General features: G+C 43.1%; 1 protein-coding gene across 1 annotated transcript in view; it reads right to left on the reverse strand.

The window, feature by feature from the left end:
* Positions 1-1,729: 1,729 nt before the first annotated feature.
* CARMIL2 (capping protein regulator and myosin 1 linker 2) overlaps positions 1,730-26,587 on the reverse strand; it is a 52,971-nt gene continuing 28,113 nt past the window's right edge. The window contains exons 23-39 of the mRNA XM_042437771.1: positions 26,016-26,109; positions 25,690-25,785; positions 25,205-25,327; positions 24,523-24,636; positions 23,016-23,161; positions 21,001-21,088; positions 19,283-19,349; positions 16,325-16,596; positions 11,243-11,346; positions 9,840-10,245; positions 8,525-8,644; positions 7,686-7,722; positions 6,712-6,783; positions 5,786-6,136; positions 5,434-5,541; positions 4,567-4,671; positions 1,730-4,262 (exon numbers count right to left, since the gene is read on the reverse strand). Of these exons, the coding sequence (XP_042293705.1) occupies positions 4,099-4,262; positions 4,567-4,671; positions 5,434-5,541; positions 5,786-6,136; positions 6,712-6,783; positions 7,686-7,722; positions 8,525-8,644; positions 9,840-10,245; positions 11,243-11,346; positions 16,325-16,596; positions 19,283-19,349; positions 21,001-21,088; positions 23,016-23,161; positions 24,523-24,636; positions 25,205-25,327; positions 25,690-25,785; positions 26,016-26,109 (2,467 nt within the window). The 3' untranslated portion in view covers positions 1,730-4,098. The remainder of the gene's footprint in view (positions 4,263-4,566; positions 4,672-5,433; positions 5,542-5,785; positions 6,137-6,711; positions 6,784-7,685; positions 7,723-8,524; positions 8,645-9,839; positions 10,246-11,242; positions 11,347-16,324; positions 16,597-19,282; positions 19,350-21,000; positions 21,089-23,015; positions 23,162-24,522; positions 24,637-25,204; positions 25,328-25,689; positions 25,786-26,015; positions 26,110-26,587) is intronic.

Below are 26,587 nucleotides of genomic sequence, written 5' to 3' on the forward strand. Positions count from 1 at the left end.
TGGCCTGTTCAGCCACCCTGTTCCCAACTCCATAGTGATGGAGGCATCACAATCCAGATCCTTGGGACAAACACAGTCCGCAGCAATAGATAAGGAGGGCAGGCCCCTTGATGCTTTTGATGGCAGATTCTACTTTTCAGCCTCAACTGCCCTGAGGTTGTTCAACAACACTTACCTGGCTCACCTGAACTTCAGGCTTCTCCAGTAACCAAATGACATCAGAATATTGTCAGCTCTGAAGTACATCAGTTCTTTTGGGGGTCCCACCCCACAGCCACACAACCATTGGTCAGTTCAATCCAGAAGTTCCCGCTCAACCAACTTTGATATCACACTTTTACAATCGCTTTGTTTCTACTATAAATTCCAAACATCACATTCTTTTACACAGACTGTTTCCCCTATTCTCATCCTCTCTCAGACAAACTAGCCTCCAGATGCCTGGAACCATAATCAGTTCCCTCTTAACACAGCAATAGTACCCTACCTGCTGTCTCACAAATAACCTCCCCTTTCCCAGGGCTTTGCCCTGGCCTGGGTTAACTTAACACACACCATTCTTTTAATCAAACTCTATAACATATTCTAACATTGATCTATTAATAACCACTATCATTATACACTTCTGTCATATACCAAGTCTTATACAAATGCATCTAAACCATCTAGCATTTAAAAGCCAAAGCCAGTTAATCATCAGAACAAACAGCACCTTTAAAACAGTTAACTCTCCAGGCATCTGAATGAGCAAATATCATAATAGCAGGTAAACCACAAGTATAACAGTGGTTTAACATATGAGCATTCATAAAAGACATAACCCCTTGTCCCAGTAATAATCCTTTAATACATATACTCCCCATTATATTCCAAGAGTGCTCTGACTTTGGCTCAAGGCATGAACCATAACAGTATGGAACCTGCAACCCTAATACCTATAACCACATTTAACTACCTTTCATATTCATGGCAGGGGATCTCTAAGGGCACCTGACACCCTCAAAGCATTCAAAAGACTGCTTCAGGAATGGACGGTCCAAGTCACTACTGACAATTCAACAATAGTTCTTTATATAAACAAACGAGGAGGGATGCACTCCTCCACATTGCTCCCGTTAGCCCTACTTGTGCTTATGTATTGCCTACACACTGCAGTGATGTTGGTGGATATATTTTGAGCATAAAATGGCAAACCATAATCATACAATGATAGTGGCATTTCATGCTACAATAAGTACAAGAAGAGGCTGAAGAAGTCCTTTTTCTGTCTGCATTCTCTTGCCAATAAGTTTCATTGGATGACTACCTAGTTCTGCTATGGGAGAAGTCATTCTTCCTATATTCTCCATGCCATGCTCAGTTATTTTAATACAGTTTGATGGCTTGTAAAAGTACAAGTAGATAAATAGGTATCTGTTTTGTGCAGTCATGGTGGCTGCATGACTATGGAGTCATCTTTGACAATGCTGACTCTCTTGGTTTAGTAACAGAAATGACCCGCTACTGTCAGACACAACTTGACAACCTTGTCAAAGGAGAAACCTTTACCTCTATAATTGTTATACAAGGAACTGACCCCTAACTCCTTGCGCCATGCTCTCTCCTGCCCCAAAGGAGCAAAGGGCAAGCATATCCTAGCTGCAAGTGGTCACAGATCGTATCTGCTGTTAAGTATATGTCAGGATACCAAAATATCAAAGATTCAACAGGACTATAGCAAAATCATCTGTTGGATAGTTTGTACCTTTAATTGTTTTGATCATTTCCCTGTTGCATTTAATTACAAAATACTTCATATAGCTTACATGCTTGATAAAATGCTTTGGAGACCAAACAAATTAGAAAAACAACATAGCTATCATAGAAAATATACCTTCGTGCCCTTTCCATAGCTGAGCACAGAAAATGAAACATGGTTCAGAAGTTGAAAGAAGAAAACATTTATGTGACCCTTTGCTTTTTTTTTAAAAAAGGTAATGACTTAAAGTAAAGAAGATCAGCAATTTGTGCTAGGATATTTCTTAAATACACATGCAATAATCACCTGGTAATGGATGGCAGATACCCAAGAACAATACATAGAGCTGGGTTCCCTCTGGGTCTGAATGTTTATCAAGGTCAATAGGAGTTTGAGTTTGGCAGTTGTATTCTTATGCCCGATTACTCTTGATCTGTGCAGAAATACGTTTGGGGATGTGTGGAGCTCCATTACTGATAGTACGAAAGGGTGCTGTGAGAGATTCCTGCAACTACTGTTCAGGCTGCAGCTGTCTCCCCTATTTGGGGAGGGAGAGGGGCTGTGATCCTGAAGTTTCCCTGAATTTCAGTAACTGTAGTTAATTGAAAGAGAGCCAGCGTCGTGTAGTCACTTGAGTGCTGGGCTATAACTCTGGCAACCAGGATTTGCTTCCCTGCTTGGCCATGAACCCCACTGGGTGACCTTAGGCAAGTCACATACTCTCAGCGTCAGGGGAAGGCCATGGCAAACTCCCTCTGAACAAATCTTGCCAAGAAAACCTCATGACAGGATCGCCATAAGTCAGAAATGACTTGAAGGCACACAACAACAACAGACAAAGTTAATTGAAGCCACTTGTATTATGAATTTCCTACAGCCAAAGCACTTTGCTGCGGGAAATGGAAATGAAAGTGTACATAGATCGTCTTGTGTGATGGCTGCATTTCTTTTTGGAGTGTGGACACACAGTAGAGCCTTGATCAGCTATAGAGTCTCAGTGCTGCAAAATGTGTATTCACCCTTTCTTGAACACTCAAGTGCTTTGTATGTAGGAAACATAGTGCTTTTAAATGACCTATGCTGTGAATCCTAATGATCACCTACAGCCTTCTTAAAGCAAATGCACCGGAGCAAATGGTTAATTTAAGATAATGTTTTAAAAAGTGAGATTTTAACCTGTTTTTATATAATGTTTTATGTAAGTGTATTATTGATTGTATATTGTTTTGTAATTTGATGAAATGCTGTAAACCGCTTTGATCTTTTTTGGAAAAGCGGTACAGAAATAAAGATTTTATTATTTATTATTTATTATTTATTAGTTATCTGAATGTCCATGATCAATAATCTTACAGTAGATTTGAACAGAAGCACCAAACTTGGCAGGATAGCTCCAGCCCATTCCTTTTGCAGGAAGCTGAACATCTCATTCTCCTATCCCTGTATAACAGCAAGGCACTGCTGGATCTTGTAAATATTAGGGAAGCAAAGACAACAGTCCTAGTACCACAGTAAATGAGAAGAGAACAATTCTGCTGATTTGAATTATCCTCATTTAATTGTGGAACGGAGGGGCTAGGACTTCATTAATAGTTTTTCACTCAGGGAAAGTGGCCACACACACACACTCTGCTCCTGCCTCACTCATGCCAAACGCCTCTTCGGTATTGGTGGATAGTTGCCTAAAATGTCGCTTTTGTTCCTATGAAGCTATGAAGGGATGTGGCCAAAAGAAGTCGGGCCATAAGAACAGAGACGATGAAGGCTGAGAGAAGGAGTAAGATTGTCAATGTGAGAGAGGCCACTTGGCTTTTGTGGCTCAGCTGCAAGCCTGTATTTAGCTTTTTCAACCAACCATACCATTGACCAAGCACCATCCTCCATTACGATGCAAGGCAGACAAGTTCAGTGTATGTAAGTTATCCCCTTCCCTCCCAACCCTTCTGCTGGTGGTTCTCAGTTTCTGGCACTATACATTTTCACATCTATACCAGCTATCAGCTGTACAACGGCAGCCGGAAATAGCCAGTTTCCTGCACACTCAGTTTTTGGCTTCTTTCACCTGAACCATTAGAACACTGGCCACTTACATGGGAGTATACAAGGGTGAAAGATGAAAAGGGGACAACCCAGAAGACGTGCAGGAGTTTAGACGTCACCAATCCTCGCTGGAAATACCAGTCTTGCCAACCCAAGAGCCATGGTAGGGGCCTGGCATCCGCTTGGCCCTGGGCTGAATTGCTTGCACTCTTCCTTTGCTGCTTGCTTTGCTGCTCTAGGCTTTGCTGCTTCAAGTCATAAGCCTTCGTTCTGTGCTCGTGTGTTGGAGCTGCCATCGTGTTGAAGCACCAGCTACCGACTCAGTGCTCATCTGTGGATGACTTAGAGAGCGGCACAGCAGTTCTTTGGTCTAGAGCTGTATTTTCTGTGTTCTCTAGAATCTGTTCCAGAGCTAGTTCCAACTCTTCCATTTCCGCTCTTGGCTTTGATTCTGTGGCTACCATCCTTTCTTGGGATGGCTTGCCTGTAAAAAAAGACCCCACAAACATCATGTCAACATTGTATTAACAGTGGTCTGGTCGGCAGGCCTTACATTAGATCACAGTACTGGAAAGGAGCTAGCTTTAAGGAAATCTGCAGAGTATTTTATATTTAACCTTGCACCAGTAGTCTTTAATATGCTTAAAATAAGTGCATTAATAGAGGCAAGGATGTCGTTGAATTACTGATTGTACTAGTTCTGTCTCAACCAACACAGTAGTGAGAACAGTAGACTTTAATTAGCTTAGTATGTATGCAAAGATTATATAGATTGTAGCCATCCTTACGTGGGGAATCAGTTGGTGCAGTTGTTTCAGGTTCCAACAGTGACTTGGGTTTAATCTTCCACTTCAAGATAGGTGAGCGCTGCAAACAAAGAGGGATTTTTGCATCTGCAGAGATTGATGAGAGGTAAACATGTTAACAAAACTCAGAAGGAAGCAGGGTTCTGTTGAGACAGAAAATGAAGATGGCAGTTCTGTAAATGCCATTGCTAGACTGTCTGAATAATGTTTAAAAACACTATACAATGAGCTTTAACAGACACCGTTTGGCTCTAAGGTTCTTGGCAACAGGTTGTCCCATTCCTAAGCTTGGGAGAGCTGGACTAAGGTGTATGTGTGTGTGTTTTTGTTGTTGCTAGCTGCCCTCTAAGCTTGCTTCACTTTCCAGTGTGTGTATATGCTTTCAAGTCACCTACTGCCTTCATAAGGTTTTCTTAGATAAGGAATATTCAGAGATGGTTTTGCCAGTTCTTTCCTCTGAAAGGAGGGACTTAACAGCACCTGGTATTTGAGAGCCAAAAAGGTACAGTAGTTTGAGCACTGGCCTATGACTCTGGAGACCAGGGTTTGAATCCCTGCTTAGCCATAGAAACCCACTGAGTGATCTTGGGCAAGTCACATTCTCTCAGCTTCAGAGTCAGGCAATGGAAAATCCTCTCTGATCAAAACTTGCCAAAAAAAACCCTGTGATAGGGTTACCATAAGTTGGAAACAACTTGATATTGTCAATGTCAATTTCCTATTGGGTCCAACCAAACGTGCCAGTGATAAAGGATTGTGGAATATGTAGTTCTGAAGGGACACAGGTTTCCCCACCCTGATCTAGACCATCACCTACTCCTTGGTCTTTTTTTCTCAGCCTTTACTTACGGTGCAGCTCTGCCGCACAGGCCTGATCCCTGAGCTGTTCTTCGTGAACAGACATGGCCCTCCGGCTTGCTACAGGCTTCAGACGAGGTTTGGGTTTGAGCTGATTGTCTGAAAAGAAGGGAATAGAATTTCATAGTATTGAAGCAGGCCTTGGCAAATCGAGAGCAGTTCTGGGGGTAGTAATGCAAGCAATTGGGCTTTGTTAATGAGTTAGGATCTGAGAGAGAACTTGCTGCTCCATGCATTGACCTCTGTTGACATGAGGAAGGTTTATGGAGAAACATGTAGCAATACGTTTTGGAGCAGAATTTTAGTACTGATCCCTAGCACCACTAGCTACATATTTACATACCTCCAGCAATCGTGCTTACATCAGCATATGAATGCTGCAGTTCGGGAAGTGAATGTCCTTCTCCAGCATTGCTTGTCCTTCTGTGAGGAAGATGGCCTGCTGTGCCTCTCCCAATCCTGGGCAAACTGCTGCTCCATCTCTCCTTCCCTTTCTGCTCTCTGGGGCTGGCTGGCTCCTGAATGGCACATGCCCTTCTTGGGGAAGAGCTGAGTTCTGAACACTTGCCCTTTAACTCTGCATTCAGTTGCCTCCCAAGAGCTCTCCAGGAAAGCCTTCCCTCAGATGATCCACTACTTGGCTCTGTGCCTGTTCTGCCAACAACATCCAGGGTATTGATTCGCACAGAAGGCTCTACAACAGAGTATTATATATTACTGACCCATATCAAAAGATGAGGCACCATTCCTCCTCCTTACCACAACAACACACTTCTAGGGCGACTGCAACCTCAAAACAGCTTTTTTCTAAACTGAATTCTGCACATTCCTTTTCTGTCATCTATCCTGGAATTGTTTCATTATGTTACACATTCATGGTCATTCTTTTCCTTCCTCCGAGAAGCTGAAAATAGCGTATGTTGTTTTGTCATAGGAAAGGGACAGCCAAACTAAACGTTACTGCAAATGCTAGTCATTACTGGGAGTGCAGCAGGTGGAGAGTGGGAAAGAGACAGAAAAGGGAGGTTTATTTCTTCTTGCCCTGCTATGGTCTGAAATAAAATTGCTGATTTGGGGTTGCTTTTTGCAATGGGAGGAAATTCCCTTAGTGGCCCACTAGTTTGGACCTAAGTTTGATGAGTAGGTTGCAATGGTAGGTCTGTAAACAACTAAAGTGAGACTTGGCCCCGAAAAGTGGCAAGAATGGGAGGAAAACAGTATTTAAAGCACTCAGATACAGAAACTCCCCAGTCTGAGAAACACTCCTACCTGTGGACATGGAGTGTGTGCGAGATTTCAAGGCGCAAGAAGGAGACTCTGCAGAACTGTCCACGATATCCCCTAGAAATCAAACAGCGAGATTGAGGAAGCAGGCCCAATACAGTCAGGAGTGTATCTTGGGCACGTTTAAATAGTGTGTCTGTATCACGCAAAAAACATTATACACTGATCTTACTAGATGGTTGTACTATTTCAGAACTCATATTAGGAGTTCATGTGCCATAGAAAACTAGTATGACAGGCAGAAGGCTAATCTTGAACTCTTCTCATTTTCAACAGGCAAGGAATATTTGTATATGGCGGATAGCTAACCTGCTCAGTGGCTGATGCAAGAATGGCAGAGTATAAGTTTACTAACACATAAATTCCTTCCTAGGGGCTGCTACCTGAACTCAAAAGTAGTACAGTATGAATAACTTGACTACTTCAATGAGAACTGGGCTTTCTTGACAGTCCAGTAAACACATTACGGTAGATTAAGGGAACTGGTTTCCTTCCTATCCTGGTCCAACCTGAGATCTGGGAACCATACTATGTATCTCATGAGTCCTAAATTTTGGCTGTGGATACTTCAGATGGCTGTAAGTAAGTAGGTTTCCTCTGGAGTACTTATTCAAGTTGCAAGAAAACAGCTTGAGGCCCATACACGAGCTGATATGTGAGAGGATAGAAAGAGGTAGCAAAACCAAAAACAAACACAGCTGTATTGGTAATTTTCTCTTAACAAGAAAAACAAGAGATATGTAGGTGGAGAGACTCCCTGGGCATGAGCTCTGCTGTGAGATTATATCGACTGGGATTTTCCCTTCAGGTCCAGTAGATGTCATTTATTCACAGACATTTCTAAGCAAGGAATGGCCGACTTCTCCCAGCTCACTTAAATGCTTCCTATCAAGCTGGTACATTCTCTGGACCCTCTTTTCCTATTTCAAAATTACAGGTATTACAAAATTACTACTCACCATCAGAACCAGCCTTCTTGATCTCTCCATCTTTGCTCTGCAAAAAAGTGCAAGGAAAGAAATGGAGTCAAGAATCTGCAAAACACCCTGAGTGGGGTACATGAAGACAGGAAAAATACAGAAATCTTATAACCAGGCATCAAATGCAGAGGATCTGGTGGTAAACCAAGAATTTATATGCTCTTTGGACAGGGACCTGTGAATACATGAAGGTATTATGCTCCTGGTAAGCTTTTTCTAGAGATTTCTGCTCTGACTTGGACAATGCTTCAACCTTACACTTCAATCTCTCCTCTGTGATGAGAGACTAAATTATAGCTTGGAACTGGAGTGGACCTAATGACCATACTACTTGACTTTTTGCCAAAAGAAAGGATGGTCTTTACCAGCCTGTTGGAATGCACACATCTGAAGGGCTCCACTTTGGTGAAGGCAGCTCTACATAGTCACTCCCACAATAGATACGCAAGACCAAAACCACCAGAACCAGCTATAGCCGATTACTTGGAATATGGATTTACTTCAACAAAGGCTCAAGTTTAACACTTTTCACAGTATTTCCATTTTAGCTGCACAGTCCCATACATATTTATGGGACTGACATAAAAGTCAATGAATATTAGTTGTTTTTCAGCTTATGACAATGTGGGTGACAATTACAGTTGATTTAAAAAGCAAATCAGGACAGACAAGAAAAGATCAATTCAGCACAAGAGGCCAACTGTCAAATCTTATCACAACTCTGCCTTCTCCTTCCTTGGCTATCACTGTGGGGCAGTGTCTTGGCACAGCAGTAGCTAGCGCTGCAGTACCAGAGGTCCATCATCAAAGTTGCTCACCTGCTTATTTTTGCCTTCAGAAGATAACACCTTGGTGACACCAATCCGCTGCAGCATGACATGGACACGGTGCTCAAAGGAGCCAGGCATCTCACCATCACTTTTCTCAAAAGGTCTCTTCTGTAGAGCAAAGCACATGACAAAACCACTTCAAAAAGATTGCAGTCTGTAATGTCATTCACTCCGTGATTCATCACTGGGACTCACAGCCTGGCTTATACCTCCTAGTATTGCTGTCTTGCTTACCCCCTTCAGCAGGGCTGGCCCGAGACATTGTGCTGTCTGTGAAGAACATGATGGTGACCCATTCCATATGCAAAAACAGCTATCTTGATTCGCAGTCCAGTTTTTCAAAATGGGTCGTGGATGAAGGCAGCAGGCTAACTTACAGGGCCTAGGAGAGGCTGTATGGCACACAACTCTTGACTCCCAAACCTTGCTGTTTACTCCAGCACTTGCTACTTGGAATGGTACCTGTTGGCTCTCACCACCTGCTACCTGCCTAATGGTAGGAGTTGTCTTATCTTTCCCTACAATATGTGTGCAGATCTTTTCTGAGATCACCTGCTCGGAACACAGCCAGGATAGGCAGGTGAGCTAGCTAGACCTTGTGTCTTCTTTCAAATATTGCTATCTGATCTTCACTCACACCCAGACAGTTCAAACATTAAGCATACATTGCACCATCCCATTCTACCACTGTTCACCGCTGCTCAAATATAACTGATATTTCATCTAGCTCCACAGCAAACATCCACAAGTAGAGACAGAGGTGATGAATGCAATTTCTGCCATTTTGCTGGGATTGATAAGGCAAGGAAAAGAAGATGCATAGTAGCCTTATCATGTTCCTTTCACCATGCAGTGGCTAACAATTTCAGGATATTTGCCTTCAGACAAAGACACAGCTAGAAGCTTGTAGCCATCCAAAGGCATCTTTCAGAGAAAGTGAGTCTGGAAGCAGAATCACCAAAACCCACAGGACCAGCTTAAGGCAAACTGTAGTGAATAAAAAGCTATTTGATTTCTGTCACTGAAAGGGAGCCTGGCCAATTCATCTGTACATAAGATTATCATCTTCCCCCTTAAGGCAAAATTGAATGTTCACATCCCTGATTAGACAAAATGGTGTCATCACAGAGCATGGCCCAAATGCAGCAATTTTGTTTAAGCCAAGCAGGTCCACTGTCAAGATCTGGTGAATGCCAGATGAAAAACTCTCCGAGATTTCCATCTGCATGACCCTGAGTCCTATAAATGCAAGAAAACAGGATATAAATCACAAATTGTGAACCACACATGAGGCAGTACATACCTTTTCTTGTCTCACACCAAGTCCCTCTTCATCCTCTCCTGACAGGAGTATCAAGGATTGGGACTTTCCCTCCCTGGAGTATTTTGGCCTGGCCCTGCGAGCGCTATCTGGAGTTTGGCTTTGCTCCAAGCAGCCTCTGCTTTCCCCAGCCAGACCTCCTTCCTCAGACTTGCTTAGTCCTTTAGTTGACTCGCTGGCTTTGCTGGGGGTCCTTAAAATGTCACTGAGCATAAGCTTCCTGCCCCTGGCTGCCAAGGGACTGCCCTCAGGCTCTTTCTCTGGCCTGGCACTCCAACTCGACTTTGGCTTCTTAAAGGCAAAGAAGTGTCCTATTTTCTTTTTGAAGGTCCGAGAGCCAGAAGGTGTTGACGTAGCTGCTGCCGGGAGCGTTTCCAATGAAACAGGGCTGCAATAAAGAGAAGAACAGGATTACTTTAAGAGCTTTGTCAAGGCTAAAGCTTTAAGATGGAGTCAGGATGATCAGGATGTCAGTAAATCTGTGCAGGCAGGACATCCTTGGTACAAACATGCCCATAATGTTGTCAGTGAAACACATGAATCGTGTTGGTTGCCAGCAAGATCAACCTATTAGAGAATCTGACAAGAGCTTGGGGGATACCAGTTGTGAATGCACCTCAGCATGAAAACTTCAGATCCAAATGACCTTTTGGTATGGCGGCCAAAAGGGTATTATCCGGGGGGCCCACTCTGCCTGGGAAAGTGTTGGGCCTTTGGATAGCCTTTGCATTGTCACTATGTGTTCAAAAACGGCTTTTGTATTCATTTTGGAATGGACTGTGGCAAGCAAAATGATCCACAAAATGTTTTTAATCCAATAAATGTGCCTTATGTGAAATGGTTTACAAATGTTACCATATATACTTGACTGTAAGTTGACCTCATGTATAAGTCGAGGGCAGGTTTGGGGACCAAAATTATAGATTTTGATATGACCCGTGGATAAATCGAGGGTAAAACTTAGGGGCATGTAACAAAGGAAGTAAAGATTGAAGCAAAGGAAAACAATGCCAAAGAGCTTACAAAATTTCATCAGGCATAACTTTTGTGATCACGCTAAAGGTTGGATGGATGAGAGAGTAGAGAGGGGTCAGTGCTTTCAGGACAGATTATACTCTTTCCTTTTGCCAGGGGATGTTTCCTTTTCTTAGTAAGAGGTAAAGTACAGATCTTACACTGACCCATGGATAAGTCGACTCAGATTTTTGGGTCAATTTTTTGACTGCAATTTCTAGATTTATTCATGAATATATACAGTAATTAAACCTCAGTCATTTGAAAAGGCTGACAACCCATATTCTAAGAGAAGCAGACAAGATCCTTCCCCACTACCCTGATATTATTCAATGAAAACTCCAAAACTGAGAGAGAAAGACTTTACTTACAGTAATGCTTCGTGAATCACCTTCTTTGTGAAGAACTCATCTAGCCCTTCATCCAGCCTAGCAATACTTCTGTCTTCATCGTTCTCACGCACAGGTGGCTGCACCTAGAACCAAGCACCACAGTCAGAGCAACCGGCAGGCCAAATAAATAAATGGGAGCATTAAATTAGGAAAACGTCTCCTTCTCCTCTTCCTCCTTTGCTAAACCCACATACTAATTCCTTTCACTGCTATGTCTCGGATACACTATCCGCCATCATGTATTATGTGCACCACATAAACATATTAGCATCAGTGATTTTTTTGTTTTGTTTTTTTAAAAAGCATGTGGTTCTGGTCTCCCAAGTACATCCACATAAAGAACAGAAGTACTGCCTGTTCACAATCATCTAGTACACACTGTTTCTGGCAGCAGTCAACCAAATGCCCTCAGAAAGTTCTATAATGGAGAAAGCCATCCTGCTGCTTTCTTTTGGCATCATATAATCAAGGGATATATAACAGGGCAAGTCCTCAGGGGCTGGAATATTTGGATACCTGCTGAAGCCCTCACCACAGCAGGGGTCCCACTTCCCAAAGCAATCTGGCTATATTCATCTTGCTCTGGTTGCATGGCCATTTGTTGTCTCCAAGCAATGAAAACTCCACTTGTCGCATCTGGCTCTCACTGATCCTGTAATGGCATGGATTGAGTCCAGGAGAGAGAAGGCAACCAAAGGGGTGATGACTATGGCAACACTGGTGTGCATGTCTGGGTGCACTTTGTGATGAGATCTTTTAGGACATCTTGTTCAAGGAATTCCAGAAAAAAATCACCATGTGCTTTATAGACTGTAACAAAGCCTTTGATTGCATAGATCATGAAAAGCTATGGAATGCTCTTAAGGACATGGGAGTGGCACCACTTTTGATAGTCCTGATGAAGTATCTGTACTTAGAACAAGAGGCTAATGTTAGAACATAACATGGAGAAACAGAATGGTTCCCACTTGGCAAAAGGGCCAGGCAAGGTTGCATTCCATCACCCCATCTGTGATAGAAGTGTCATACAAAGAGCAGGCTTGAACTCAAAGAAGGAAGAGTGAAGGTAATAGGAAGGAACATCAACAATCTAAGATATGTGGATGACACCATACTACTAGCAATAATCTTCATAGAATTTGGAAAAAAATACTAAGGAAGGTCAAGGAAGAAAGTGCAAAAGCAGGCTTACTGCTGAACATAAAGAAAACAAGAATAATGGCTACAGAGGATTGACTTAAATCCAGCCTAGATAGTGAGAAAATCGAAATAGTTAAAAAGACTTTCTATACCTAGGATCAAACATTGATTGGAACAGAGACTACAGGCAAGAAATAAGTGGACTGGGAATGGGAAGGGCAATCGAGAAGGATTTAGACAAGATTATAAAGTGTAAAGATATACAACTGAACACTGAAGTTAGAACTGTCCAATCCATTATATTCCCCATCACCATGTATGGATGTGAGAGTTGGACAGTGAAGAAAGAAGGAAAATAAAACTCATTTGAAATGTGGCACTGAAAGGAGAGCGCTGCGGATGCCATGGATGGCCACAAAGACAAACAAATGGGCCCTAGAACACATCAAACCTGAACTCTCCCTGGAAGCAAAGATGACGAAACTGAAGCTGTTGTAATTTGGCTCCATCATGAGAAGGCACAACTCATTAGAAAAGACTAAAATGCTAGAAAAGGCAGAGAGAAGCAGAAAGAAAGGAAGACCACATGCCAGATAGTTAAACTTATTCAGAAGGCAACAGGTTTGAGTCTGCAAGACCTAAGCAAAGTGTTTGAGGATAGGGAAAGTTGGAGATGTTTCATTCACAGGGGGCAAAATGGATGAGGGGGAAAAAACCCGTTGTCCACATGGTCCACTCCCAAGGCAGACCTAAGAAGCACGGGCCGACCTTGTCAAGCTGTGCTGCTGGATATTTGTTGTTGTTGCTATGTCCTCACCATACATGAACACTGCTGTACAAACACACAACCTGCGACCTCCAAGTACCTCCCAAGTCCACCCAGATGCCATCCCATTGCAAGGCCGCCCCTTTGATCGGCCACACAGTTGCATGTGAGATGCTCCACTGGTACAGGCCATTGATGTACGAGTGATTCATTGGCAAAGCACAATCATAGAGTGCCCCTCTTCACCCCATGCCCCCTTGTTGGACTGACTAGTTTGTGTATGATGTAATTACATTCATTGGAATTATCACATTTTCATCGCTTTGTTTTGCCTCACACCTGCACTCACATTGGGGTGCTTATATACAGCAGCGAAGATATGCATTTTCTGCCTTGAGTTGGACTATCCCAGCTTCTTGTTGCCTCGGATCTTAGCCGCAGAGCACAGCTTCAGTCCAGTTTCCAGCCACTTTCAAGGCATGTGTCCTCTGAACCCCCCAGAATGGCTGGAAACTGCTTCATTTTGCCCAACTATTTCACCCCAGAATCACCATGAGGACAACTTGAGGGCAGTTAACAACAACAACTGTGAAATTCCCTTCCAAGGGAAATTTAGATTTCCCACAAATACTTTTTTAAAAATGTAGATAGATTTTGGAGAAGCCACTGGCTGCTAAGGAAGAGCGACTTAACAGAAGGCTATTGTATTTTTTTTGTTGATGTGCTGGTCAATTTCTTTTAACTGAATAGTGATTCAATATTATATATTTTTAAATTATGTACTGTATTAGCATGATTGTTAGCCGACCTCAATCCAGGTTTTGGGAGAAAGGTGAGATAAAAATCAAATAAATAAATTAATCTAAATTACATTGTCTCTAACTATGTAGGCTTTGTTTGGCTCTCATGAGCAACAGTTGTTCACAAATCTCCATCTCCATTAATGTAATGAACTGTGTATTGGACTATGACTCTGGAGATAAGGGTTTGATTCTCCGCTCGAGCATAAAAACTCACTGGGTGACCTTGGTCAGGTCACACTCTCTCATCCTCAAAAGGAGGCAAAGGCAAACCCTCTCTGAAGAAACTTGCCAAGAAAACCCTATGATACTGTCACCATAAGTCAAACATGATTCAGAGGCACAACAACAACAAACAAAACAGCAACTTTGCTTGCTGTTTGCCGCCTCTGATAGTCATGAATTCAGTATGTGAAAAGTGAAAGTCACGAATATCTTTAATATGTGGATCATAAGAATAGCACAAGTTGACTCATGTTCAACTTGTGGTCTACTAGGACTTCTAGATCCCTTTTACATGTAGTCTTGTTAAACCAGATGTCCCCCATTCTATATTTACAGTCAGCCCTCCGTTTTCACGGGGAATCTGTTCCAGACTTCCCCGGCAAAAGCAGAGGCTTGCCGATATTCAAGCCCCATAGGCTTTAATGGGGTGCATGCCAAACGTGCGACATGGGGGGGGGGCGCCCCATTGAAAATAATGGAGGTTGCCCCTCCGTGAATATTCAGGACCATGGATCCCAAGTGCCCAAGAATGGAGGGGCAACTATATATTTCAACTTTATTTTGTCAAGTTCTCATGACAATTTTTATCAGTAAGTTATGTTACAAGGCTGATGTGTTACAAAAATAACCATCAGCGAAGAAAAGTGGTACTCTGGGTATTTCAATCAGGGCTGGCAGAGTAAGTCAAGATCTCCATCCTTGTAAAAAGTGCCAGATGGCCAGAAAAGAGTAGCCAAAGTCTTATTTCTGAGCTAGTCCTCTCAGAAGCAAAAAGGAAATTTACTCCTGCCTTGGAATCTCCCACTTGCTGGGAGAAAGGCACGATAGAAATTAAATAAATGAATTCCCTCAGGCACTCAAGTCACCAAGAGGAACAGATTCATCATTCGAGAAAAGGAAGCAGGTGAAAGTAGAAATCCAGTCCCTTCTGCTCCTCCACGCCATTCCCCTTGGAATTCCTTGCGAGTGCCCACTTGTATAAATATTAATTATCAAGCCATGATATCACATCTCCCACGCCATCACTGCCTGGTCCAATCTACATTTTAAAGATGCACAAGGATGTGGTGAATAGCAATCAAACCTAATTCATAAGACCTGCACCACACGCAAAAGTCACTTTGTGCTGGCTACACTGTTTATCATTTTTTAAATCAAAAGTAGTGGGCAAAAAATAAAAAGGCCTTCAAGCCTGACTCTCCAAAGGTTTCTGAGAAAAAATAAAGATTACCTTTTCAGGGCCTCAAATCTTAACTTTCCACCTAACATCTTCTGAGACGTTATATTGCTATATGCACAGGTAAATACTGTTCATGAAATACACCCCACACGTACCCTCCCTGCTGGAAACAAACACTGATTTCCATCTAATCCTCAAATATACAGCTTGGTTGCACCACAAAGTGCTTTTTCTTGTCTTACTTCCCAATATAGTCATGAGGTTCAACGATAATTCCATAAATGGACCGTTTCCTGATGAAATGCCATCTCCTGGAGCTAATCCCATTTTCCACCTTCACCTGGGAAACAAATCAAATACCCCCAAATGTCCAACAATCAAAGGCCTCGCTTGGTAGGGATTATGCCACGAGATCCTCGGGATAAATAAGCAGTGAAAATGAAGCAAATGAATGGATAAACAAACAAACAAACAAACAAACCCATCACTTTTCATCAAAAGGCAAATAGATAGCCCAGGCACCAGGGTGCAAGTTACAAATCCTCACAAATGCTTGAATGATGAGAAATATATACAAGAAAGCCAAGGCATGCATGTAGAGGGAATTGGTACAGTAGATTGTAGGGATTTTTCCTCCCCAGATTAGGCACCCCTAGGAATTCCCTCCCCTTCCATCCCCCAACACTCAGAAAATAAACACAGGCAGCCCAGATCTGCTTCCAGCTCCTCCAAATGCTGCATCTACTCATACATAAACAGCCTTGTCCTGTACGCAGTGGTGGCCGGTGCCCAGCTGACAAGTGCATGATCAAACAGCTGCTGCCCTGTTGGTTTCATCTTCCAGGGCTACAATAAACACCCACTAAGGCATTTTGCCCATCACACACACACACACACCCGCCTGGTGCATCTGCAGAAAGGACTGGCACAAAGGCCAAGGGATGCCTTACCTTGGGCCTGCTGGGAGGCTGCCTGTTCCTGCGGTTGGGCCTGGGCCTGTCTCGGGTGTAATGCTCCAATTTCTCTCCCGCAGTCGGCAGGTCCATAAGGGATTCCTGGGATGCAGGCTCTGTGCAAGGAAGCAGCCTGCTCCCAGCCTCAGCATCCTTTGTGGAGGCAGGGCGTGACTTTGCGGAGGAGGCACAGCTGAGTGACAGCTCAGCTTGGGGAGCCCCAATCTTGTTATCTTCTGCCTCTACCTTCACATCAAGGTCCAAAAGACCTGGAAAGGAGGAGGGGGGTAGCAGGGGTGGGAGGAGGGAGAAAGAGGAGGATGCAGGAGGAGGAGGAGGAGAAGGGAGAGAGAAGATGCTCAGCGTTGCCAGGCGGACAACAGACTCCCACTGTGCAGCACAGCAGCCTCTCCTGTCACACAGGCAGATCTCTTACATACCAAGCGACTCAACTGACAAGGCCGACTTGGCTACTGCTGTTCATGGGCTCCTGGTCCACCAATGGGAAAAGCCCAACTTGCCTCAGGAAGGATGAGGAGGAGCAGGAGCTGGTTGTGCATCTGCTGGCTGGGACCGATTTGGTGGGTCTTGCGCAGCACAGGACTCCTACTCTCAGCACCCACTGGCATCCACATATATATATATGTGTGTGTGTATAAAAACATACACACAAATACCAGGTGAAGAGCTGCCGGGGTGTTATTTCCTGGCCAGCTCTTGCTTTTAGGAACTGGAGCTGGGGTGACGACAGATTTATTTCATTTTCTACTCTGGAAAATGAAAATGACACGGGTGGGTGGTTCTGTGCAGAGCCTGGAAATCTGGTCATGTGGGTGTCTGCTTTTGTGCAAGGCGATGGTGGTGAAAGCAGGATTCCAACCGATCTCCTCTGGCTTCTCTTTTGGAAAGGAACCAAGCAAATATGTGCTTTGACTCCTTGAATCCAGCCACCCACTCACACAGGCAAGAGACAGTTCTTACAATACCACGTTCTGCATTGCATATTCAATCACTCCCCACTCACCTCTTCTTACGGCTTCAGTTACTCAGTCCCATGCGGCATGTGGAGTCCAGATCTTGCCTTCCTTTTTAGCTGCCACCTCCATTCCAGTCACTAGAGTACCTTTCCCTAGATCCCACCCACTCCTCATAAGAAAGCAGCAAGCAGCTTAAAATGTCAGGGTCAGACCACCTGTTCATCTCATCTAATACTGTGATACTGGCTTTCCAAGATTTCAGATAGGTATGGCACACAACACACACACATGTTACTCTTAACAGGAGATGGCAGGGTTTGAACCTGGGCCCTTATGAATAAGTATATGCTTGCATCCCATATTTTTTCTTAATTTCTAAACAAATAAAGGATGAAGTCAGAAGTTGATATTGTCTATGTTGGTCCAAAACACACTGAAGAAATAGTTCAGTTTTTGAGACTGCTTTAGCTACCTTGGCTCAGTGGTGGGAAATCCTGGGAATTGTAGTTCATTGTGGCACCAGAGCTTTCTGACAGAGAAGGCTGAATGTCCCACAAAACTATAGTTTCCAGGATTCCCTAGCATTGAGCCAGGGCAGTTAAAGTAGTCTCAAACTTGCTTATTTCTGAAGTGTGTTTTGGGCCATAATCTATGGAGAAGAAGGAGGTTCTTTATTGCAAAACTGGCCATGGAAAAACTAAGAAGCAAGAGTGGATTTGTATCACTTATTCCAGATGTGCTCAGGCACCCGTTGGGAACCACTACTACACAGAGACCAGTGATTTTAGTTTGTGCATTGTGTATTGTGTGTGTCTTCAAGTCATTTCCAATTTATGGTGAACCTATCATGGGGCTTTCTGGGTAAGATTTGTTCAAAGTCAGTTTGCCTTTGCCTTACCCTGAGGCTGAGAAGCTCATGGACATCCAGTGGTTTTGAAGGCTGAGCAGGAATTTGAACCCTGATCCAGAGTCCTAATCCAATGCTCAAACAACTACACCCTGCTGGTCCTGATTTTAGTTTAGGGTGTCCAAACATATTCTAAAACTGATGTACACAAAATTATGTAAGGAAACAGGATTCCAAGGGGGCATTGGAATCAATGAATCAGTCAATCGAGCAAGTTCTGAGATAGATGTATACAGGAATGAAAGAACATTGGCCAACATCCAGAGAGAACTAGTCAACTCAAGCCCCACTGAAGTTAGTCATGATTCATTTATGACTCCATGAATTTCAGTAGAGTTTTTGTGTTACAATGGCCCTGTACAGATGGGCCCTTTGCGGCATGTCCACGACGTGGTAGGATTGCCTTGGGGCAGTGCGTGCACATGCTTCGCAACCCTAGCACATCATGCATGCGCGCCATTACGCAGCGCCATACAGACAGCGCACGTAATGATGACAACGCAGCTGTACCACCTCTAAACGGTGCTGCACAGCTGCGACGTAACTGCGCCGTCTCTGGCACTTTGTGGCGCCACAAAAAGGAGCCGCTTTTTGGAGCTCCTTTTCTGCTGCGCAGCAGTGCCGCACAATTTGTATGCTGAGGTGCTCCTGCGCAGCAAAGAGAGGCGCCTCCCTGGCGCCTCTTTCTGGCGGTCTGTACCAATTCAAAACATTTCGGCACAATACACAAACTGTATACTCAACAGGTAGGCAAATCCAATCCTAACTCTTTGACACTAGTTCCCAAATGACAATGTTTACTTTAAAGCATGTTTGTCATATTCTGATTTTTAAAGAATTGTTTCAGCTAAAAAACTTTCCAGCCTTGTAGATTTTAGAACGGGAGCACAGTGGTTTAGGTCAGAAATACACAGAATCATAGAGTTGGAAGGGAAAAATCACAGGATAGAACCCTGTAGCACCCCACTGGTCACTTCTTTCCAAGATAAAGAGGAGCCATTGCTGAGCACCCTTTGGATTCAACCAGTCAATCAATTGCAAATCCACATGTTAGATATAGTAAAGCCTTACTGTTTCGATCAGGTGTCAGCAGCATGTTCACAGAGTTACTGGGTTTCCATTGTACAGCCATCTTGTACTTAAAGAGAGAGGAAACAATACTTCAAATCACAATGGAGCTGCATGAATCCAAAGACAAGTACAAGACTGAGGCAGCCCTCTGGGAAAAGACCACAAAGTAGAGTCTTTGCAGAGAGAAGTATGCCTGGCTGATTCTTTGCTTAGACTTCACACCTGGGATCCATCTCCACTCCTTTTAAAACATTTTTGGACAGTATATTCATATGGAAGTAGTGCTGATGAAGGAACCTATCTTACATCTCACTTCATCCATAGAGGGTCTCATCCTACCATTAAGAGATGGATGAACAGAGCAACCCATTACAATAGGGTAGGAATCATGCAGTTCTCTAGATATTCTTGGATTGCAACTCCCAGCATTCCTCACCATTGGCTGTACTGGCTAGTCCTGCTAGGAACTGGTATCTGGAAGTCTACACAATTCCTGCACGTCCTTGACAACCTTATCCTGATTTTATACCACCTGTCAGAGCTTCTCCGAAAATGTCCCCAAATTACAGTTCAGTGAGACACTGAAAACTGTACTCTGAAGGTTAATTACTACTTGCCCTCAGAAAACTATAGCTCCCAGGGTTTCCTGGAGGAAACAACTATGGAATTATTTTAAATCTGTGGTCAATATATGCCCTTGTTGTTGTTGTTGTGTACTTTCAAGTCGTTTCTGACTTAGGGTGACTCTAAGGTTTCCTGGGTTTTCTTGGCAAGATTTGTTCAAAAGGGTTTTTGCCTTTGACTCCCTCTGAGGCTGAGAGTGTGTGACTTACCCAAGGTCACCCAGTGGGTTTTGAAGGCTGAGTTGGAATTTGAACCCTGATCTCCACAGCCATAGTGCTCAAACCACTACTGGCTTCCTACTCCACTCCACCCCACTCCACTCTGCCCTTAAGCAATCTCCAGAAACAGAGGCAGATATTTATATGGAACTGAGCTGGTTAAGCAGAGTAAACCTCTACTATTCCTGAAAGAAAACATAACTGGCAAGGTCTAACAGTTCCATTTGTTCTATTGAACCAAGTTGGTAAGCATAATTTTATAAATGTCAACAACAGATCAGAAGCAATTTTCACTGCTGCTCTTTCAAAAGTCTTGTCAGATGAAGGCAATGTCATAGCAAGAAAGCCACTATGCCCAGCAGTATAACGCAGTGCTCAGATGTGAAATGAATTTCAGAAAACAGCCTGGATATAAATTCTATTATTCCCTCTAAAGGCGGTTTCCCCATCCTTGGTCCCTACCAGATGTTTTGGCATAAACTCCCATCAATATCATGCCTCCCCCAAATGTGGATATTTCTGGATGTTTTGGCCGATCGGCTGCATGAAACATTTGTCTGAGTTGATGGACTTCCAGAAGTCTCTGAGTAGCAGTTAGAAAGGGTTTTAGGTACCTAAGAAAGGTACTGATTCGACAGACAACACGGCTATATCTTTAAATTCTAATAAAGTATTTATACACCATATCCATTGTGAACACCATCTGCTAAAAGAGATACTGTACTCAGTCTGGCTTTTGACACCTATAGTGAGAAAGTAGGATAATAACATGTTAAATAAATGGAACGAGAAATATCGAGGAATCACAGTAACAGAACTCCTCTTTTGGATCAGGCTTGTCTATGCAAGGTGACCAACTTTCTTCCTGGCACTCACCAGCATGTCTTCAATGGTAGTTAATTCTTTCAAAGCCTTGTCAGTGATACTATGGGCCACGGCCTCAGTGACTGACAGTTGGATCTCCCTATAGAAGTAAAGGGATAAAGCATGACTGTTATCCCACAGCAGCGCAAGGTAGCAATCACTGTAGGATTCCCACTGTCAATGGAGACTTTGATGCTGGTAAGCTGGCTAGTAAAAAGTGGGGAAGATGGAAGGCGAGAAGCCAAGCTCAGGGCTATCATATCATCTCTTAACCATCTCTTCTCCAAGCTAAACATACCCAGCTTCCTTAGCCTCTTCCCATAAGGTATGGTTTCCACACCCTTCACCATTTTGATCACCCTCCTCTGGATACGCTCCAGTTTGTCAACATCCCTTTTGAATGCCCAGAACTGGACACAATATTCCAGGTGAGGACTGACCAAGTGGCACTATTACTTCCCTTGATCTAGACACTATACTTCTATTGATGCAGCCTAGAATCACATTGGCTTTTTAGCTGCCATATCACACTGTTGACTCATGTTCAACTTGTGGTCTATTAGGACTCCTATGTCACATTCATATGTAGTTTTGTTAAGCCAGGTGTCTGCCATTCTATATCTATTTACCATGGACTGTCATTTATCATACTTGTGCAGAAATGGGGTGGTAGCACGATTGGCCACTTATTGACGGGTTTTCCTGTCAATGAAAAGATGCCCTCTACGAATGCTTCAGAGGCAGAGAAGCAATGAGTCAGGTTGCTGCAACTGCAGTTTCGAACCCGCATGTGATAAAATCCTCAGACTGTCCAGTCAGATATTTCTTGGGAAGCCCTCTTATAGGATGTGAAGGCAAGAGTCCTTGTTTGTCACCCTGGCAACTCAGACTCCTCTGAATCTGCAAGTTCCAGTTAGAAGTCGCGTTTTGTTGTTGTTCTTAAATTAATTTGCCTGATTCCATTTTAAAGCCATTCAAGTCTACAGCCATTGTTGTATCTCACAGCAACAAAATCTACACATTACTTGCCCACTGTGTGAAGAGGTGCTGCCTCTTGTCTGTCTTGAATGAACCACGAATCAATTTCACTGGGTGACCTTGACTTCTAATATTATGGGAGGAAAAACTCTTCTTTCCTACATTCATTATTTTGTAAAGGCATACGATGCTCTCTCTCTCTCTCTCTGTGTGTGTGTGTGTGTAGAGTTTAGTGTCCACATGCTAGTAATGTATGAGTTCAAAGCCCTAGTGGATGTGGCCAGCACACCTACACATGCATTTGAAATACATTGACACAAACAGTAATATACATCAGCACCATTTTAACCTGTGCAGACAGCCCCATATTCATCCCTCCAAAAGATTATCAGGGCTATACAAGTCAAAATATTTTAGAAAGCAGAATATAGAAGAATGGAATATGGTCATATAATACATTTCATGAAAATTTGAAAATTATGAGTTAGATAAAATATTAGCAATAAGAAACAAAATGAAGACAGAATTGCTTTTTCAAGAGCATGCTGAGAGTTCTTGTTCAGCGACATGCTCAGAATCCCATTGACATGCTCAGATCCTCTCCAAACTATGGTCCCAAACTTGGGAACAGGGAATGCCTGTTACATCACTTTAAGTCTTTGGTGTGGATATGCCCTAGCAGCACAGACAGCTGTCAAGAGCTGTATATGCAGAGAAGAGACTGACATGTAGGCAGAGAAGAGGTCTTATCTGCCACAGCATTGGAGAAAATTCTCTTGGACCGTACACCAGACAAAATGAGAATCTTACAGATAAAATTTGAAATTGCTGAACAATAGTACAGTCACACAAACCCCAAAATGACAGTACAATGAATGTCATCTCTCCTCTACATGTTTCTCTGCTGAGACACTGCACACCAGACAAGCTGAAGACTCAAGGAGAAATGCAGCCTGCAGCAAAGCGTTCTCCTTCAGCTGCTTCCAACTCAAACAAGCAATTTGGTCTGACTTGAAGACACAGATTAAGTCTGTCATTCACTCACTCACATGAGCTTGACATTCATGTCTGTCAGCAACTGGTCCAGGACAGTCTTCTCTGGCAGGTTGCAGATCAGATGGTCCCCAAAGTCAGCTTTCTGCAGGATTTGGGGGCAAAGGCTCCACATGGCATCTAATTTCGCTTGCATGATGGACTACAAAGAAAACACGAGCTGTGTTGGCTCTAGAAAGACACTCCCTGAGTAGTCCTACCTCCTCTTCATTGTTGCTGCTGCTACTATCCATTTACTTGCTGTCTTTCAGTGCCCAATTCACACCACTGCTAAGAGGGATGCCACACTGGCCCTTTTCCTTGCTCTACTCACTGCTTACAATCTTAGAGAGGGCTGGTGAAGACCAGATTCCCTGGCATAGCCAGGTGACTGTAGGACAGAAGTTGGAATCATGCAGCCCCCCAGATGGTTTTGGATTGCACCTCCCAGCACTCTTCTCTATTGGCAGTGTTGGCTAGGGCTGCTGGGAGTTACAATAATCTAGAGGACTACCTTATCTCCAACACTGTTCTAACAGCTGGCAATGGTCACCCATTTTTGAAGCCTATTGGCATGGGTGAATGCCAATGATGCTAACCTTTGTCAGCCCTGAGTCTAACCAATGGACAGGAATGCCAGGGGGAGAATTCAAATCTCCTATTTGTCTTATAACACTGCACTAGTTGGAGTGTTGGGCTCCAGAATTCGAAACTCAACTCAGCCATGGAAATCCACTGGGGGACCCTTGGGCAAGTAACCCTCAGTGTTAGAGGAAAACAATGGGAAACCCTCTTTGAACATTTGCTACCAAGAAAACCTTATAGTAAGTCAAAGACAACTTGAAGGGAGACAACAAAAACAAACAAACAAAACTGCAGCACTACTGTAACATGGACTGGAGGTCATTTAGTGCAGGAGAGAGAATAGGCAAAAGTCACTTATTAAAAAATAGCAACATTAATAAATTATGGCCATTAAGCATTTGCCTACAGTTCTATTACTTACTCAGCTTTAAGGTCATGGTCAGGGTGTTCATGACCTGCAGAGCCTCACCACTTACCAAGATGAGCTTTCAAGAACAAAGGACCTCGTGGATTCCCTAGACACATTTTGGGCTTATTCCTTCCACAATAAGGATATTAAAAATAAATAAATAAATGCATAGTATCTATAGTTTCTGGCAATAGATTTCATGGCAGCAACCCATTTCATGTGATGTAAGTAGGCTTCAGCCCATGAGAGCTTATGTCAAATAAAATCTATTAGTCTTTAAGGTGTTGATTGTTTGTTGTGACAAGCTACCCCCAGGACATAGCTATCTCTTGCAGAATATCTGGGGATGTATCAATTTCAATGCTTTTATGACACAAGACTGCAAATCTGGTACATAGGAAAGTGCCCAATACTGAGTCAGAACATCTGTCCACAGTCCAAGTGTGGCCAGAAGCTCTCCAAAACCTCTGGTAGCAGAGAAAGGTCCTTGTTCTCACCCACTATTTGTTGACTACAGAATCCTGTCCTACCTGCATTTCCCTCCAACAGGTCTGAGAAACTTCTTCAATGAGGTTTTCAATTTTTTGTTGAATGTTGATATTCTGGTGGGGACTACTTCCAGCTTCATACAAAATGGGCAAAATCTGGTGAAAGGGAGAGCCCCCAAAGGACATTTCACAGTTTAGTCATCAACCAGATGAACTCAATCTATAATTCAAATCCAAAATCTATATTGTCTTAGAATGCTCATTTGATTTCTCTTTCTATCACATCAACACTCTCACAGCACATGCATCATAGCACACGCATCCTAGAGTTATGTACAAGAACAATCCAACTGCAAAAAAGAATGCAGAGTTCAGGGAGATGGTGGTTCACTTCAGAAACTCCGCAGGTAATGGTGGGGAAACCCAAAAACACTTTTGGTTTTAAATCTCTTTGCTCTGTTAAAAGTAAACTTAGTTCAGGTTCAGAGGGGTCCGGATAAATCAAGAGCACTTCCATAGAAATAAATTAAAATGAATGCCCATTAAAAAACACACACCAGAGTCCTATGTCTGAATACAATCTTAGTCGGAACATACTTACTTTTGTCAAATATTGCATGATTTGCAGCACTGATATAAGTAAACATACTCAAGTGAAAAGTGAAATTATTAGCTGACACAACTGAGTAACTAATTCATATGAATATGTAAGAATAAAACTCACATCAGCTGAGAAACCATCCTTGATGATTTCCTCTGCACACAAGATGTCAGCTTTAACATCCGCATCTTGGACAGGGTTCAGCCCCTCAGTATACCTCTGCAGAGACTGGGAAGTATCCGCTGCCTATCACAGAAAGAGGTAGAAATGGGATGGAATTCCCAATGATTTCAGCCTGAACTCACTGAAGGAGATCCTTTTGTAGCACAAAACCTGGCTGGAGTGGGCTTTAGAAGGATGGGAATGAGCCTGGAAGTGGAATGAAGGGGAACTTCCCATAGGATGGATATATCCTTAGGACAACAATGCTTAATTCCTGATTTAGCATTTTGCCCTTCCATCCTCTCCAGTGTGTCTCCTTGGAAGAGGCAGGTAGACAAGATGGTGGGAATGGATGGGTATCAAATCAACAACCATCAGCACCAAAACCAAATTAATATATTCAGCATACTTCACCATGAGCAACAAAGATACCCAGATGTCCTCACCTGTTCAGAAGTGTTGGGTGTAGAGTTTGACGGTAGGTGACATCTCTCCTTGACCAGCATCTCTTTAATCTGATTCCTCGCAAGGTAAGATTGTATCTGCAAGCACCCAAAATAGACACAGCTTTGCAAAATTCCCACTTCCACCACCACGAAAAGAAAAGGGTTGCAATGATTTGGCCAGAAACAAATTAACACATACTTGGCATGTACCAGCATGTGCACCATACTTTCATGCATGCTGAATAGGTCTCTTGGCCAAAGCCCAATGGCTCAGTAAAAAAGCTTTTCTCAAGTGACTGTCCCTTCCCAACCCACCCTTCTCATACCTTGTGCACAACCTCCTCCATTTTCTCTGGATGGCTTCGGCAAGCCTGGGTCACATCGCTCATTGGCAATGGCATCACCTTTAGAGTAAAATTCCTGTGGAACAGGCATTGCTTCCATGAAACAGTCTGCAGCTACAGTAGTTTCTTCATTCCACATGAAAGAAGTATGTTTGCTTCTCTCATGAAACTATATATGCCCAGTTAATGGGCCATTTTTCTCCTTGTTGAGAGTGGTATGTAGCAAATAATTATTGCATATGAAGCAGCTTTGGCAGCGCCAGTGCAAGCACAGCACATTTTTGTGATAATAATGCTTTATGCCTAATACTGGGTTCAGAGGAAATAATTTTCCAGGTATCAAGGGTGAAAAGGAACTGAGATAGAAATCCTAGAAATCTCTACCTTTTACACACAGACATACACATTTATAGCACACACACTTCTTTCCCTCAAATTTGAGAACATTACTACAGGTACTGTTATTGCTGTGTGCCTTCAAGTTGTTTCTGACATATGGCGACCCTAAAATGAACCTATTACGGGTTTTATTAGCAAAATTTGTTCAGAGGGAT

Source organism: Sceloporus undulatus, chromosome 8 (genome assembly GCF_019175285.1).
Source record: "Sceloporus undulatus isolate JIND9_A2432 ecotype Alabama chromosome 8, SceUnd_v1.1, whole genome shotgun sequence".
Lineage (NCBI taxonomy): Eukaryota > Metazoa > Chordata > Lepidosauria > Squamata > Phrynosomatidae > Sceloporus > Sceloporus undulatus.